Genomic DNA, 15,465 nt, shown 5'->3' on the forward strand with positions numbered 1-15,465 from the left:
ACGCGAGTGCTGCCGGCACCTAGGAGCTGTGGTTCATTGGGGTGAAACATGAACTCCCAAAGCGCACTGTGACATATAAAGGACACGCTCGCTTGGTGGTGTGGGCATGCTCTCGGGTGCACAAGTGCTGCTGGCACGGGAGAGATGCGGTTGATTAAGTGAATTCAAAATGTGGGGTCTGGAGTGCAGCGCATAAGTGCTGCTTGCTCTGGGATCTGTGGTCGATTGAGGGAAGCACGAATACTTACTTACTTGGTGGAGGCGACATGCTTTTGGCTGCATGAGTGCTGCTTATATTGTTGCGATTTGGTTGATTGAGGGAAACATTAAATCCTACTGTGAACATTGAGGTGATCCGCTCCCCTGGTGGTGATGGTGTCATGCTCATGGGTGCATGAGTGCTGCTGGAGCTGAGGTTCATTGAGTGCAATCATGAATTTAAACGTGCACTGTGACATACAGAAGACACTCTACGCTCCCCTGGTGGTGGCGACATGCCTTTGGGTGCATGAATGCTGCTGGAACCAAGGAGCTGTGGTTTATTAAGTCCAAACATAAATTACAGCATGTACTGTGACATACAGAATATACGCTTCCTTGGTGGTAGCGGCATGCCTTTGACTGCATGAGTGCTGCTGGCATAAATTCCAACTGTGCCTTGATCTGAGGTGCATGAGTGCTGCCGGCAATGGAAAGCGAAATCCTATGGCCAAGAGGAGGAAGGCTAGTGTTTGCATTTGTGTTGGCAGCTTTTTAGACAATAATAGCTTTTTTAGTTGATAGTAAAACTGTACTGCTGTACAATCTGTACACTGACTACTCTAAAATGATCACAATATACAGTACAGTAAATATTATTCAGAATATGCCACATGAATACCTGACATTGTATTTATGTTCCTCACAGTCATCAGAGGACGTTCATCCTGGAAGTAATGGGCAGACATTGTGGGTGAGTCCAAAATTTCACAAATTACCTTTTTCAAAGCTTATCTGTACCGTAAAGTCCGGATTGTAAGCCGCTACTTTTTTCCTAAACTTAAAAAAAAAGTTGTTTTCCGCTGACGGCCATAGTAAAAATAAAGTAGCCGTCCATAGCGGTTCTACTCGTGGAAGATCGGTAGGTCGTGAGTTCAAAACCCGGCCGAGTCATACCAAAGACTATTAAAAAAATGGGACCCGTTACCTCCCTGCTTGGCACTCAGCATCAAGGGTTGGAATTGGGGGTTAAATCACCAAAATGATTACCGGGCGCGGCCACCGTTGCTGCTCACTGCTCTCCTCAGAGAGTAATTTCGCCACACCTAGTGTGTGTGACTATCAGTAACGTCACCACACCTAGTGTGTGTGACTATCAGTGGTGTTTTAAGCTAGTGGGTCCATGACGGTGACTTCTGTTTTGTTTGATCAAACGTTTTACTGCCCTGTTACAGACACCGTTTGGAAACAATTAAGGTATGTAAATAAACATTTACAGAATATTTCTGTGTAAATAACTCATTTTGCACCATATATATCTGCGGCTTATAGTCCGGTACCGTAAATTCCAGACTGTAAGCCGCTACTTTTTTCCTACAAAAAAAAAAAAGTGTGCAGCTAACATGGATTATTTTTTCCGCTGACGGCCATAGTAAAAATAAAGTAGCCGTCCATAGCGGTTCTACTCGTGGAAGATCGGTAGGTCGTGAGTTCAAACCCCGGCCGAGTCATACCAAAGACTATAAAAAATGGGACCCGTTACCTCCCTGCTTGGCACTCAGCATCAAGGGTTGGAATTGGAGGTTAAATCACCAAAATAATTCCCGGGCGCGGCCACCGTTGCTGCTCACTGCTCCCCTCAGAGAGCAATTTCGCCACACCTAGTGTGTGTGACTATCAGTAGCGTCACCACACCTAGTGTGTGTGACTATCAGTGGTGTTTTAAGCTAGTGGGTCCATGACGGTGACTTCTGTTTTGTTTGATCAGCCGTTTTACTGCCCTGTTACAGACACCGTTTGGAAACAATTAAGGTATGTAAATAAACATTTACAGAATCTTTCTGTGTATATAACTCATTTTGCAAAATATATATCTGCGGCTTATAGTCCGGTACCGTAAATTCCAGACTGTAAGCCGCTACTTTTTTTCTACACTTAAAAAAAAAAGTGTGCCGCTAACATGGATTTTTTTTTCCGCTGACGGCCATAGTAAAAATAAAGTAGCCGTCCATAGCGGTTCTACTCGTGGAAGATCAGTAGGTCGTGAGTTCAAACCCCGGCCGAGTCATACCAAAGACTATAAAAATGGGACCCGTTACCTCCCTGCTTGGCACTCAGCATCAAGGGTTGGAATTGGGGGTTAAATCACCAAAATAATTCCCGGGCGCGGCCACCGTTGCTGCTCACTGCTCCCCTCAGAGAGCAATTTCGCCACACTTAGTGTGTGTGACTATCAGTAACGTCACCACACCTAGTGTGTGTGACTATCAGTGGTGTTTTAAGCTAGTGGGTCCATGACGGTGACTTCTGTTTTGTTTGATCAGCCGTTTTACTGCCCTGTTACAGACACCGTTTGGAAACAATTAAGGTATGTAAATAAACATTTACAGAATCTTTCTGTGTACATAACTCATTTTGCAACATATATATCTGCGGCTTATAGTCCGGTGCGGCTTAGACATGGGAAAAAAGTGACCTAAAATTTAGTGGGTGCGGCTTATGGAAAATGGGGTATTTTAAGTACATTGTCAAGGTGTTCCAGAAGAGCGGTCAATGTTTTCCAAGTTCCTAAACTCCCTCCGACTTGCAGTTACCTGGCTTTAGTGACGGCTCTGGCATGTGCCGCCGACTGGGTGTTCATTCCAGAGATGCCCCCAGAGCAGGACTGGGAAGACCACCTGTGCAGACGACTCACCCAGGTCTGCTCCGGAACAATCCCCTTCCATGAATGAAAAATGCTGCTGGAGGATCTCACGCCGTGTTTCTCTGTGTCCCGCTCAGCAAAGACAACTTGGCAACCGTTTGCATATTGTCATTGTTGCAGAGGGAGCCATAGACCGCGATGGTAAACCTATCAGCTGTGACTTCATCAGAGAGGTCCGAACAATTTGTTTCTTTCAGTCCCCGCACGAGTGCCCGTTTGACACATTTCTGTTCAGATGATCACCAAAAGGCTTGGATTTGACACCCGAACCACCATCTTGGGCCACGTACAGAGAGGCGGAACTCCCTCGGCCTTCGACAGAATCCTGGTACTCCCTCGGTGGCTTTGTGTGTGTGTGCATAGGGATGATGTTTGGTAAGAAATGATCGAGTTCGAGCCCATTATCGAATCCTCTTATCGAACCGATTCCTTATCGATTCTCTTATCGAATCCAGATAGGTTGTTGTATATGGAAAAAAAACACAATATTTGGTTTAACAAAAGCTCACTTTTATTTTATAAGAAAAAAATTTAATTAAATAAATAAATATTGACTGTAACCCCCCTAAAAAATATATATATATATATATATTGTCATGACTTGGTCCTGGGTGTTTGCTTTTCCGGAATGCAACGGAAAGTTGGCTTGGGCGAGACGGGAATGTGAGTACATGATTGTTTATTACTATCAAAAAAAGTACAAACGAAAAGCGCGCACAGTGGCGAAGAACAAACTATGAAACCAAAAGACTATAGTAGTGATGGGTCCGGCAACACCGATGCATCGGCACATGCGTCGAGCTCATAGAGCAAAACCCTGTGTCGGTGCGCGTACCGCTTTTAGAAAGTCACGTGACCGATCATGAGCTGTTTTGGTCACGTGACCGATACGCGAACTGTGTCGCACTGACGCCTCCTCTGTGCCCTGTGAGCGTGTCTTCTCTACAGCCGGAGAAATAATAACTAAGAGAAATCGTCTAAAATGTAATACGTCGGAAAAACTTTTTTTTTTTTTTTTTAATAAAAATGTGTAAAAAAATTAAATTAAAACAATTCCCAGTCCACAATCATCCACAACACGTTCTCTTAGATTTCCATGTTATGATACATGTTCACATTATTTATTGACTGTATCTAAAAAAGATACAAATATATTTTTATTTAAATAAAGATATGAAATAATCCTAAATGAAATACAATGACTTGGTTTATATTATTGTATATACTAGGGTAGGGGTCACCAACGCGGTGCCCGCGGTCACCAGGTAGCCCGTAAGGACCAGATCAGTCGCCCGCTGGCCTGTTCTAAAAATAGCTCAAAGAGCAGCACTTACCAGTGAGATGCCTCTATTTTTTAAATTGTATTTATTTACTAGCAAGCTTTGCTCGACATTTTTAATTCTAAAAGAGACAAAACTCAAATAGAATTTGAAAATCCAAGAAAATATTTTAAAGACTTGGTCTTCACTTGGAATAAGCGGTAGAAAATGGATGGATGGATGTGTCTTCACTTGTTTAAATAAATTCATTTATTTTTTACTTTGCTTCTTATTACTTTTAGAAATAAAAATGATTTTAGAATTTTTAAACAAATATACCTTTTTACCTTTTAAATTTCTTCCTCTTCTTTCCTGACAATTTAAATCAATGTTCAAGTAAAAAAAAAATTTTTTTTATTGTAAAGAATAATAAATATTTTAGCTTCTGGTTTTTCGACGAAGAATATTTGTGAAATATTTCTTCAAACTTACTATGATTAAAATTCAAAAAAATTATTCTGGCAAATCTAGAAAATCTGTAGAATCAAATTTAAATCTTATTTCAAAGTATTTTGAATTTCTTTTAAAATTTTTGTTCTGGAAAATCTAGAAGAAATACTGATTTGTCTTTGTTAGAAATATAGCTTGGTCCAATTTGTTAAATATTCTAACAAAGTGCAGATTGGATTTTAACCAATTTAAAACATGTCATCAAAATTCTAAAATTTATCTTAATCAGGAAAAATTACTAATGATGTTCCATAAATTCTTTTTTTAATTTTTTCAAAAAGATTCAAATAAGCTAGTTTTTCTCTTCTTTTTGTCGGTTGAATTTTGAATTATAAAGAGTCGAAATTGAAGATAAACTATGTTTCAAAATTTTATTTTAAATTTTTTCGTATTTTCTCCTCTTTTAAACTTTTCAATTAAGTGTTTTTTTCATCATTTGTTCTCTACAAAAAACCTTCCGTAAAAGGAAAAAAAAATGTACGACGGAATGACAGACAGAAATACCCATTTTTTTATATATATAAATTTATTTATTTAGCTATTCTTGTTTAAATCACACTTATGTGTAACTTACAAATGACAATATATTTATTTGTTTAAGTGTGTATCAAACTGGTAGCCCTTCGCATTAATCAGTACCCAAGAAGTAGTTTTTGGTTTCAAAAAGGTTGGTGACCCCTGTACTAGGGCATAAAATCAGTGTCAGTTGAGTCGGTCCATAGTTTGCCTGTAAGGATTTTTAATGTCCAGCAGATGTCAGTATTTAGTGACACAGTATCGACACAGTATCAATACAGTTTTGCAATGTGTCGAAACGCTTCATGACGCCTCATCAACCCATCACTATTTATTACTATCAAAAAAAGTACAAACGAAAAGCGCGCACAGTGGCGGAGAACAAACTATGAAACCAAAAGACTATAGCATTAATAAACAAAAACTTACTTGGCTTGGACTAAAGTAGCAGCATGAAAGATGGACATGAAAACAAGTGTCAGGAATGTGAAGAGCATAAATGTGGGATGTCGCCAGCAAGACAAACTGAAAACAATGAACTTAAATACTACAGACATGACTAGTGAAAACAGGTGCGTGACTCAAAACGTGAAACAGGTGCGTGACGTGACGGGTGAAAACTAATGGGTTGCTATGGTGACAAAACAAGAGTGTACAATGAGTCCAAACGTGGAACAGGTGAAACTAATGGGTAACCATGGAAACAAGACAAGGGAGTGAAAAGCCAGAAACTAAAGAGTCCAATAACTAAACAAAACAAAACATGACTAAAACAAAACATGATTACACAGACATGACATATATATGTATTGACTGTTGTTACCCAAAGTATATTAAGTGGGATTTTTCAGAAAAACAAATATATACAGTAACACAAAAACAACCTGTCTCTGTGGTCACTATAGGTGTATAAATAATAATATAGTGTTAAATAAAATCAGTCCCTTGGGCACAAAACTGAAAATAATACAGCTCTCCAAAAAGTGCACTTCTGCTGCTATTGGAACATACTAACTACACACACTAAGAACACCACAGTCATCAATCAACAATTCTTCTTCCAAAAAATAATTTCGATGGTGGAAATACATGACTGGCAACCATTTTAAGCTTCAAAACATCCATTGAAACAGTGCACAAAAATCGTTTTTCAATAAACATCTTAGTATCAAATTTAACCTTTTTCCACCTTAATATTGAGTTACATAAACAAGTTAAACTGTTTACTTACAGACTTATCTTTTCCAAGGCTTGTAAGAGCTAACACAACTTGTCTACTTCTCAATTGTCTCAACTCGGAAGTGCCCAAACTAATGACGCGTAGTATTTTCGTATCGCCACAAGGTTTCAGTATTGTCCACAATCAAATGGGCATAACATTGCCGTCCCACAGGGCATTTCCTGTGGGACGATATTCGTTCCCCGAAATTCGAATAAAGAACCAACTCTTTTTCTTTACTACAGTAGCCTCGATTACGGGAACCGGTTCTCAAAAAGGGATTTGAGTCCATGGTATCGGTTCGTTTCTTATCGAACAACCGGTTTCGAACATCATCCCTATGTGTTCATGACTTTTAAATCCCAGTGCTTTGTTCCTCTGCCATCCCCCAGGCCAGCAGGATGGGCATGCAGGCGGTGATGGCCCTGCTGGAGGCCACACCCGACACGCCCGCCTGTGTCGTCACCTTGTCAGGAAACATGGCTGTCAAAGTGCCTCTGATGGAGTGTGTGCAAGTGGTATGTCAAGCCAGCATGCCACGGAAATATAGTTGAAGTTCAAGTTAAAATTACCACTGATAGTCTCAAACACACTAGGTGTGGTGAAATTACCCTCTGCGTTTGACCCAACCCCTTGTCCCACCCCCTGGGAGGTGAGGGGAGCAGTGAGCAGTAGCGGTAGACGCACTCGGGAATCTGGTGATTGGTGATTTAATCCCCAATTCCAACCCTTGATGCTGAGTGCCAAGCAGGGAGGTAATGGCTCCCATTTTTATAGTTTTTGCTCTAACCACAAGGCCACTGAGCAGGTTGGACTAGTGTTGTCCCGATACCAATATTTGGGTACCGGTACCGGGACCAAAATTATTTCATGTTTAGCTATTCCTCGTCCTGCAGTGATAATGATACTTGTAAGAAACTCACTTTATTTGTCACAATGGAGGCGAGGATTAGTGATTTAGAACTAGGTACTTTTCAGAGGCGGTATGGTACCGAATATGATTCATTAGTATCAAGGTACTATCCTAATACCGACGGCGTGGCACAGTTGGGAGAGTGGCTGTGCCAGCAACCTGAGGGTTCCTGGTTCAATCCCCACCTTCTACCATCCCAGTCGCGTCCGTTGTGTCCTTGAGCAAGACACTTCACCCTTGCTCCTGATGGGTCCTGGTTAGCGCCGTGCGTGGCAGCTCCCGCCATCAGTGTGTGAATGTGTGTGTGTGAATGGGTGAATGTGGAAATAGTGTCAAAACGCTTTGAGTACCTTAAAGGTAGAAAAGCGCTATGCAAGTATAACCCATAACATAACCCATAATTTCCAATGTTGCAAAAATGTGTAGAATAAAAAATAAAAAACATTTCTGTCAATGAAGATTTGCGCCAGACTTTGATAGTAGGCTAATATAGACACTTACATCATGTAGTGTCTTCATTATAACACTTATATAAGGATTTTTAAAGTCATTTTGATAGTAGGCTAATATAGATAATATAGACACTTAAATCATGTGTTGCCTTCATCATAACACTTATGTAAGACTTAAAGTCATTTTGATAGTAGGCTAATATAGCTAATATAGACACTTACATCATGTGTTGCCATCATTGTAACACTTATGTAAGACTTAAAGTCATTTTGATAGTAGGCTAATATAGCTAATATAGACACTTACATTATGTGTTGCCTTCATTATAACACTTGTATAAGGCTTTTAAAGTCATTTTGATAGTAGGCTAATATAGCTAATATAGACACTTACATCATGTGTTGTCTTCATTATAACACTTATATAAGACTTTTAAAGTCATTTTGATAGTAGGCTAATGTAGCTAATATAGACACTTACATTATGTGTTGCCCTCATTATAACACTTATATAAGACTTTTAAAGTCATTTTGATAGTAGGCTAATATAGCTCATATAGACACTTACATCATGTTTTGCCTTCATTATAACACTTATGTAAGACTTAAAGTCATTTTGATAGTAGGCTAATATAGCTAATATAGACACTTACATCATGTGTTGTCTTCATTATAACACTTATATAAGACTTTTAAAGTCATTTTGATAGTAGGCTAATATAGACACTTACATCATGTATTGTCTTCATTATAACACTTATATAAGGCTTAAACTAATTTTGATAGTAGGCTAATATAGCTAATATAGACACTTACATTATGTGTTGCCATCATTATAACACTTATATAAATGATAAATAAATGATAAATGGGTTGTACTTGTATAGCGCTTTTCTACCTTCAAGGTACTCAAAGCGCTTTGACACTACTTCCACATTTACCCATTCACACACACATTCACACACTGATGGAGGGAGCTGTCATGCAAGGCGCTAACCAGCACCCATCAGGAGCAAGGGTGAAGTGTCTTGCTCAGGACACAACGGACATGACGAGGTTGGTACTAGGTGGGGATTGAACCAGGGACCCTTGGGTTGCGCACGGCCACTCTTCCACTGCGCCACGCCGTCCCATATAAGGCTTTTAATTTTTTGCGGCTTCAGACAGATTTTTTCTTTTGTTGAATTTTTGGTCCAGTATGGCTCTTTCAACATTTTGGGTTGCCGACCCCTGATCTAAGTGCACATTTGGAGCATTTGACCTTGGCGGTCTGATGGAAGCATGATGTAAAAACTTGCCTATGTCACATTCACAGACGAAGGACGTCACCACAGCCATGTCTGAAAAAAGATTTGAAGATGCAGTGAAGCTCAGGGGAAAGTGAGACATCCACCTTTTTGTTCTCAGTTCACATTCCTGAAGTGGTCGTTTTTTTTGTGTGTTTTTTGCATCTTTGCAACTCTTTCCTCAACAGGAGCTTCGAGCACAACTGGAACACCTACAAAATGTTGTCCCACGTCCACCCTCCAGATGTGAAGGTATGAACGTTACCCTGACTTGGGATGCATTGGGTGTTGTGTTTCTGACACATGTCTCCGTGACCGTGCCAGAGTAATATCAACATCGCCGTACTGAATGTGGGGGCCCCGTGTGCCGGAATGAACGCCGCGGTGCGTTCGGTGGTCAGAACCGGCCTCCTGCAGGGTCACCAAATGCTGGCCGTGCACGATGGATTCGAGGGCTTGGCCAACGGGATGGTAATAGTTTTGAGAGTCTTCCTATACGGGGAATTGTTTGGAGCATGACCACGCTCACTTTCCCTGCGCAGATCGAGTCTATTGGTTGGACTGGAGTGGCTGGATGGATCGGAAAGGGTGGCTCCCTTCTTGGCACCAAGAGGTAAGACGGCAATATGCAACTTTTGGCTCGCTCAGGAGGAACATTTGTCATACTTGCCAACCCTCCCGAATTTTCCGGGAGACTCCCGAAATTCAGCGCCTCTCCCGAAAACCTCCCGGGACAAATATTCTCCCGAAAATCTCCCGATTTTCAGCCGGAGCTGGAGGCCACGCCCACTCCAGCTCCATGCGGACCTGAGTGAGGACAGACTTTTTTCACTACAGGATGACAACAGGGTGACAAGAACTAAATCATACAGACAAGAGATAAATTGTATTATTATGTTTATCTTACCTAAAAATAAATATATTTATTAATAAAAAATAAAAAAATAAATGTTTACTATATTTTGCTAAAAACATCAAAATTTATTGTATTTTTATTTGTATTTTTTCTGACTCCTTATTGCATCCAGGCATTAGAATTATACATTAAAATAAACATATTTGAAATAATTAATTTTAAATTATCTTAATAATTCATTTAAAATGACCATATTTAATTATTAAAATAATTGCTTGTTTATCAACAACTTTAGCATTTTATTCATTACATTTTGAAGCTCTCAGAAGCCAAGTTATGTTACATTCCTTAATATTTATTTATGCAAGTTTGAAGTATCAATTATCTAAACACAGTTTTGTTTGCATATTTTCAGGATGTATATATATATATATATATATATATATATATATATATATATATATATTATACTTGCCAACCTTGAGACCTCCGATTTCGGGAGGTGGGGGAGTGGGGGGCGTGGTCGGGGGTGGGACGGGGGCGTGGTTGAGGGCGGGGGCGTGGTTAAGAGGGGAGGAGTATATTGACAGCTAGAATTCACCAAGTCAAGTATTTCAAACATATATATATATACACATATATACATATATATATATATATATATATATATATATATATATATATATATATATATATATATATATATATATATATATATATATATATCCTGAAAATATGCAAACAAAACTGTGTTTAGATAATTGATACTTCAAACTTGCATAAATAAATCTTAAGGAATATAACATAACTTGGCTTCTGAGAGCTTCAAAATGTAATGAATAAAATGCTAAAGTTGTTGATAAACAAACAATTATTTTAATAATTAAATTTGGTCATTTTAAATTAATTATTATGATCATTTAAAATTAATTATTTCCAATATGTTTATTTTAATGTATAATTCTATGGCTGGATGTAATAAGGAGTCAGAAAAAATACAAATAAAAATACAATTAATTTTTATGTTTTTAGCAAAATATAGTAAAAAAAAAATTTTTTTTTTTTTTTAATTAATAAATATAATTATTTATAGGTAAAATAAACATAATAATACAATTTATCTCTAGTCTGGATGATTTAGTTTTTGTCACCCTGTGGTCCTCACTCAGGTCCGCATGGAGCTGGAGGGGGCGTGGCCTCCAGCTCCGGCTGAAAATCGGGAGATTTTCGGGAGAATATTTGTCCCGGGAGGATTTCGGGAGAGGTGCTGAATTTCGGGAGTCTCCCGGAAGATTCGGGAGGGTTGGCAAGTATGATATATATTGGCAAGTATGATATATATATATATATATATATATATATACATATATATATATATATATATATGTATATATATATATATATATATATATATATATATTGTTTCAATGTCGAAACAGTCAACTTAATTCAAAACTACAAAACCCAAAAGCAGTTGTCACGTTGTGTAAATGGTAAATAAAACAGAATACAATGATTTGCAAATCCTTCTCAGCCTATATTCAATTGAATAGACTGCAAAGACAAAATATTTAATGTTCCAACTGGAAAACTTTGTTATTTTTTTGTAAATAATCATTAACTTAGAATTGAATGGTAGCCACACATTGCAAAAAAGTTGGCACACCTATAACAGTCCGGATGGTTTTTTTTCCTCTTTGGTCCGGACGACATGACGTCTACAGTTTCCAAAAACAATTTGAAATGTGGACTCGTCAGACCACAGAACACTTTTCCACTTTGCATCATGTCGGGTGTTGTTGATAAATGGCTTTGGCTTTGCATAGTAGAGTTTTAACTTGCACTTACAGATGTAGCGACCGACTGTAGTTACTGACAGTGGTTTTCTGAAGTGTTCCTGAGCCCATGTGGTGATATCCTTTACACACCGATGTCGCTTTTTGATGCAGGTGATTTGAAGGTCACGGGCATTCAATGTTGGTTGCAGTGATTTCTCCAGATTCTCTGAACCTTATGATGATATTACGAACCGTAGATGGTGAAATTTCTCAATTCCTTGCAATAGCTGGTTGAGAAATGTTGTTCTTAAACAATTTTCTCAGGCATTTGTTCACAAAGTGGTGACCCTCGCCCCGTCCTTGTTTGTGAACGGAAGCTGCTTTTATACCCAATCAAAGCACCAATTAGCATGTTCACCTGTGGGATGTTCCAAATAAGTGTTTGATGAGCATTCCTCCACTTTCTCAGTCTTTTTTGCCACTTGTGCCAGGTTTTTTTAAACATGTCGTAGGCATCAAATTCCAAATGAGCTAATATTTGCACACACAAAAAAAAGTTTCTCGGTTTCATCGTTAAGTATCTTGTCTTTGCAGTCTATTCTATTGAATATAAGTTGAAAAGGATTTGCAAATCATTGTATTCTCTTTTTATTTACCATTTACACAACGTGGCAACTTCACTGGTTGTGTGCGTTAAGCCTTCTAAGCGACAGAAAACGGACCCGCTCAAAAGTGTCATAACTCAGTCATAACTCAGACTTTAAATTCTTCAGCACCTTCAGACCTATCCATAGATATACAGTTTGTATATATTTGTATTTTTTTATGTTTTTGGCTTTTTTTGTATATAAAAAACAAAACAAACAACAACGAAAAACAATGTTTTCTATAATGGGAAAAACACAAAATATGCATAATTTCCAAAAACGAGTTGCAAAGTGGATTCCTTTGGATGAGGTAATTACAGACTTTATTAGATCAATAATTCATAACGACACTGATTTTGATGCTTTATTATATTTGGAACAATGAGAGTTTTCTTCCAAAAACGGACACGTTCAAAAAGGTGTTGTAGGGACGGCGTGGCGCAGTGGAAGAGTGGCCGTGCGCGACCCGAGGGTCCCTGGTTCAATCCCCACCTAGTACCAACCTCGTCATGTCCGTTGTGTCCTGAGCAAGACACCTCACCCTTGCTCCTGATGGGTGCTGGTTAGCGCCTTGCATGGCAGCTCCCTCCATCAGTGTGTGAATGTGTGTGTGAATGGGTAAATGTGGAAGTAGTGTCAAAGCGCTTTGAGTACCTTGAAGGTAGAAAAGCGCTATACAAGTACAACCCATTTATCATTTATTACAGTCATATATTCTTTTTTTTTTTTTTTTTTTACTTTCAACGGTTTAAATTTTTTCAACAGTTATAGACCTATCCACAGATATAAAGTTGTTATATATTTGTTATCTTTTTTTATGTTTCATGGTCTTTTTGCAAAAAAAATTTGGAAAAAAAAAAAAAATGTATATGGCGAAAAATATAACAATATAACAAAAAAAAAAAGTTTTAATATGGGAAAAAACCTCAAATATGCAATTTTTTCCAAACTTTAGTTGCAAAGTGGAACACTTTAGATGAGCTAATTACAGCCTTTAATGGATCAATAATTCATAACACTGATGTTGATTAAATTTGGAACAATGAGTTTTCTTCCAAAAACACGTTCGAAAAAGTGTCATAACCATAAATCATATATTATTTTTATTTTTTTTATATTTTTTTTTTACTTTCAAGAGTTAAATTTTTTTAGCAGCTTTAGACCCATCCACAGATATAGTTTGTAATATTTTTATGTTGCATGTTCTTTTTGTAAAAACAAACAAAAAAAACAACATTTTTATTTTAAGGAAAAAACATAAAATATGCAATATTGTCCAAAATTGAGTTGCAAAGTGTAATACTTTAAATTAGGTAATTATAGCCTTTAAATAGATCAATAATTCATAACAACACTGATGTTGATGCATTATTATTTTTGGAACAATGACAGTTTTTCCCAAAAACTCACACTATCCCTCCTTGCCGATAAAACGGACAAACTCATTAAAAAGGTTATAATTAAGTCATATACGATTTTTTTTTCTTCAAAACTTTTAACGCTTCAAATCTTTCAGCAGTTTCAAATATATCTAAAGTTATTAGATTTAAAAAAAATTTGTCTTTTATGTTTATTTCCTTTTTGTAAAAATAAAAAACAATTTTTATCAAGGGAAAAGCACCAAATATGCAATATTTTCCAAAAAATAATTTCAATGATAGGTTTCAGCACGAGGCAGGACGGTGGAACAGTGGTTAGCACCCATGCTTCACTGCGAGAAGGTCTTGGGTCCTCAGACCTTTAGATTTAACGGATTTGTCATAGATGGAAAATACATTTCAGAAAATCTCTATTTTTTTTTGAAAAGGAGACTCAAGGATTAAACCCTAAAGTCGGATTGACTTGTCATTTCTCACAAAGCTCAATGTAACTTCAAGTTGTCTAGCCCAATCACTACCAAATTCGGCACATACTTTTATTGGACTGACAAGCACATGTTTGTAAAGTTTGAGAGAGATTGGTTAAAAAACATGGCCGCCACAGAACAAAACGTCTTTGGAACTAATTGCCCGTGAGTTTTTGAACATATATTGTACGTTTTTACGGTAAAATGGAAAGAGTTTGTGCAGTGTGCGTGCTTCCTCTGTCTTGAAGATCCCTGCCAAGTGCGCACATGAAGGAAATCTGTCAGAGCATCACCAAGTTCAATATCCATGGCATTGTTATTGTTGGAGGCTTTGAGGTGAGCAGCCGTGGTAATTTACCGACAACGATTCGTCCGACTTGTGAATTTACTCTCTGGTGCCTTGTTCTCACCAGGCTTTCGTTGGGGGTCTGGAGATGGTGCACGCTCGAGACACTTATGAGGAATTGTGCATCCCGCTTGTCGTCATCCCCGCAACCGTCTCCAACAACGTTCCCGGAACTGCCTTCAGCATTGGCTGCGACACTGCTCTAAACACCATAACTTCGGTATATTCTCAGCACAAACATGAATGAATGAAATGAGTTTATTTCGGTCATATAATCAACCATTCTGTGTGATCAATTTAACAGCACATATTATACATATTAACAATCATACACACACAGAGAGAAAAAGGAATAGGCTGAAGCCAAGGCTTATATTTGCCTATGCTATACATTCACTGAAAACTAGATTACCTGGAACATCAACGTTCAAAAAATCAATGGGATGAAAGTAATTGTTGCTATGTTTTATAATTTTCCATTATGTCACCTTTCAAGGCTATCTTAAACCTTAAAGGGGAACATTATCACAATTTCAGAATGGTTAAAACCATTAAAAATCAGTTCCCAGTGGCTTATTTTATTTTTCGAAGTTTTTTTCAAAATTTTACCCATCACGCAATATCCCTAAAAAAAGCTTCAAAGTGCCTGATTTTGACCATCGTTATATACACCCGTCCATTTTCCTGTGACGTCACACAGTGATGCCAATACAAACAAACATGGCGGAAAGAACAGCAAGCTATAGCGACATTAGCTCGGATTCAGACTCGGATTTCAGCGGCTTAAGCGATTCAACAGATTACGCATGTATTGAAACGGATGGTTGTAGTGTGGAGGCAGGTAGCGAAAACGAAATTGAAGAAGAAACTGAAGCTATTGAGCCATATCGGTTTGAACCGTATGCAAGCGAAAACGACGAAAACGACCACGACAG

The 15,465-nt window shown here is 38.1% G+C and overlaps 1 protein-coding gene across 1 annotated transcript in view; it reads left to right on the forward strand.

Moving 5' to 3' along the window:
* Positions 1-15,465, forward strand: part of pfkmb (phosphofructokinase, muscle b) — a 66,050-nt gene that overhangs the window by 15,450 nt on the left and 35,135 nt on the right. Inside the window, exons 6-16 of the mRNA XM_061978554.2 lie at positions 908-952; positions 2,789-2,897; positions 2,980-3,075; positions 3,138-3,230; positions 6,799-6,924; positions 9,087-9,151; positions 9,246-9,309; positions 9,382-9,528; positions 9,600-9,670; positions 14,433-14,520; positions 14,598-14,750. Coding sequence (XP_061834538.1) covers positions 908-952; positions 2,789-2,897; positions 2,980-3,075; positions 3,138-3,230; positions 6,799-6,924; positions 9,087-9,151; positions 9,246-9,309; positions 9,382-9,528; positions 9,600-9,670; positions 14,433-14,520; positions 14,598-14,750 — 1,057 coding nt within the window. The remainder of the gene's footprint in view (positions 1-907; positions 953-2,788; positions 2,898-2,979; positions 3,076-3,137; positions 3,231-6,798; positions 6,925-9,086; positions 9,152-9,245; positions 9,310-9,381; positions 9,529-9,599; positions 9,671-14,432; positions 14,521-14,597; positions 14,751-15,465) is intronic.

Source organism: Nerophis lumbriciformis, linkage group LG18 (assembly GCF_033978685.3).
Source record: "Nerophis lumbriciformis linkage group LG18, RoL_Nlum_v2.1, whole genome shotgun sequence".
Lineage (NCBI taxonomy): Eukaryota > Metazoa > Chordata > Actinopteri > Syngnathiformes > Syngnathidae > Nerophis > Nerophis lumbriciformis.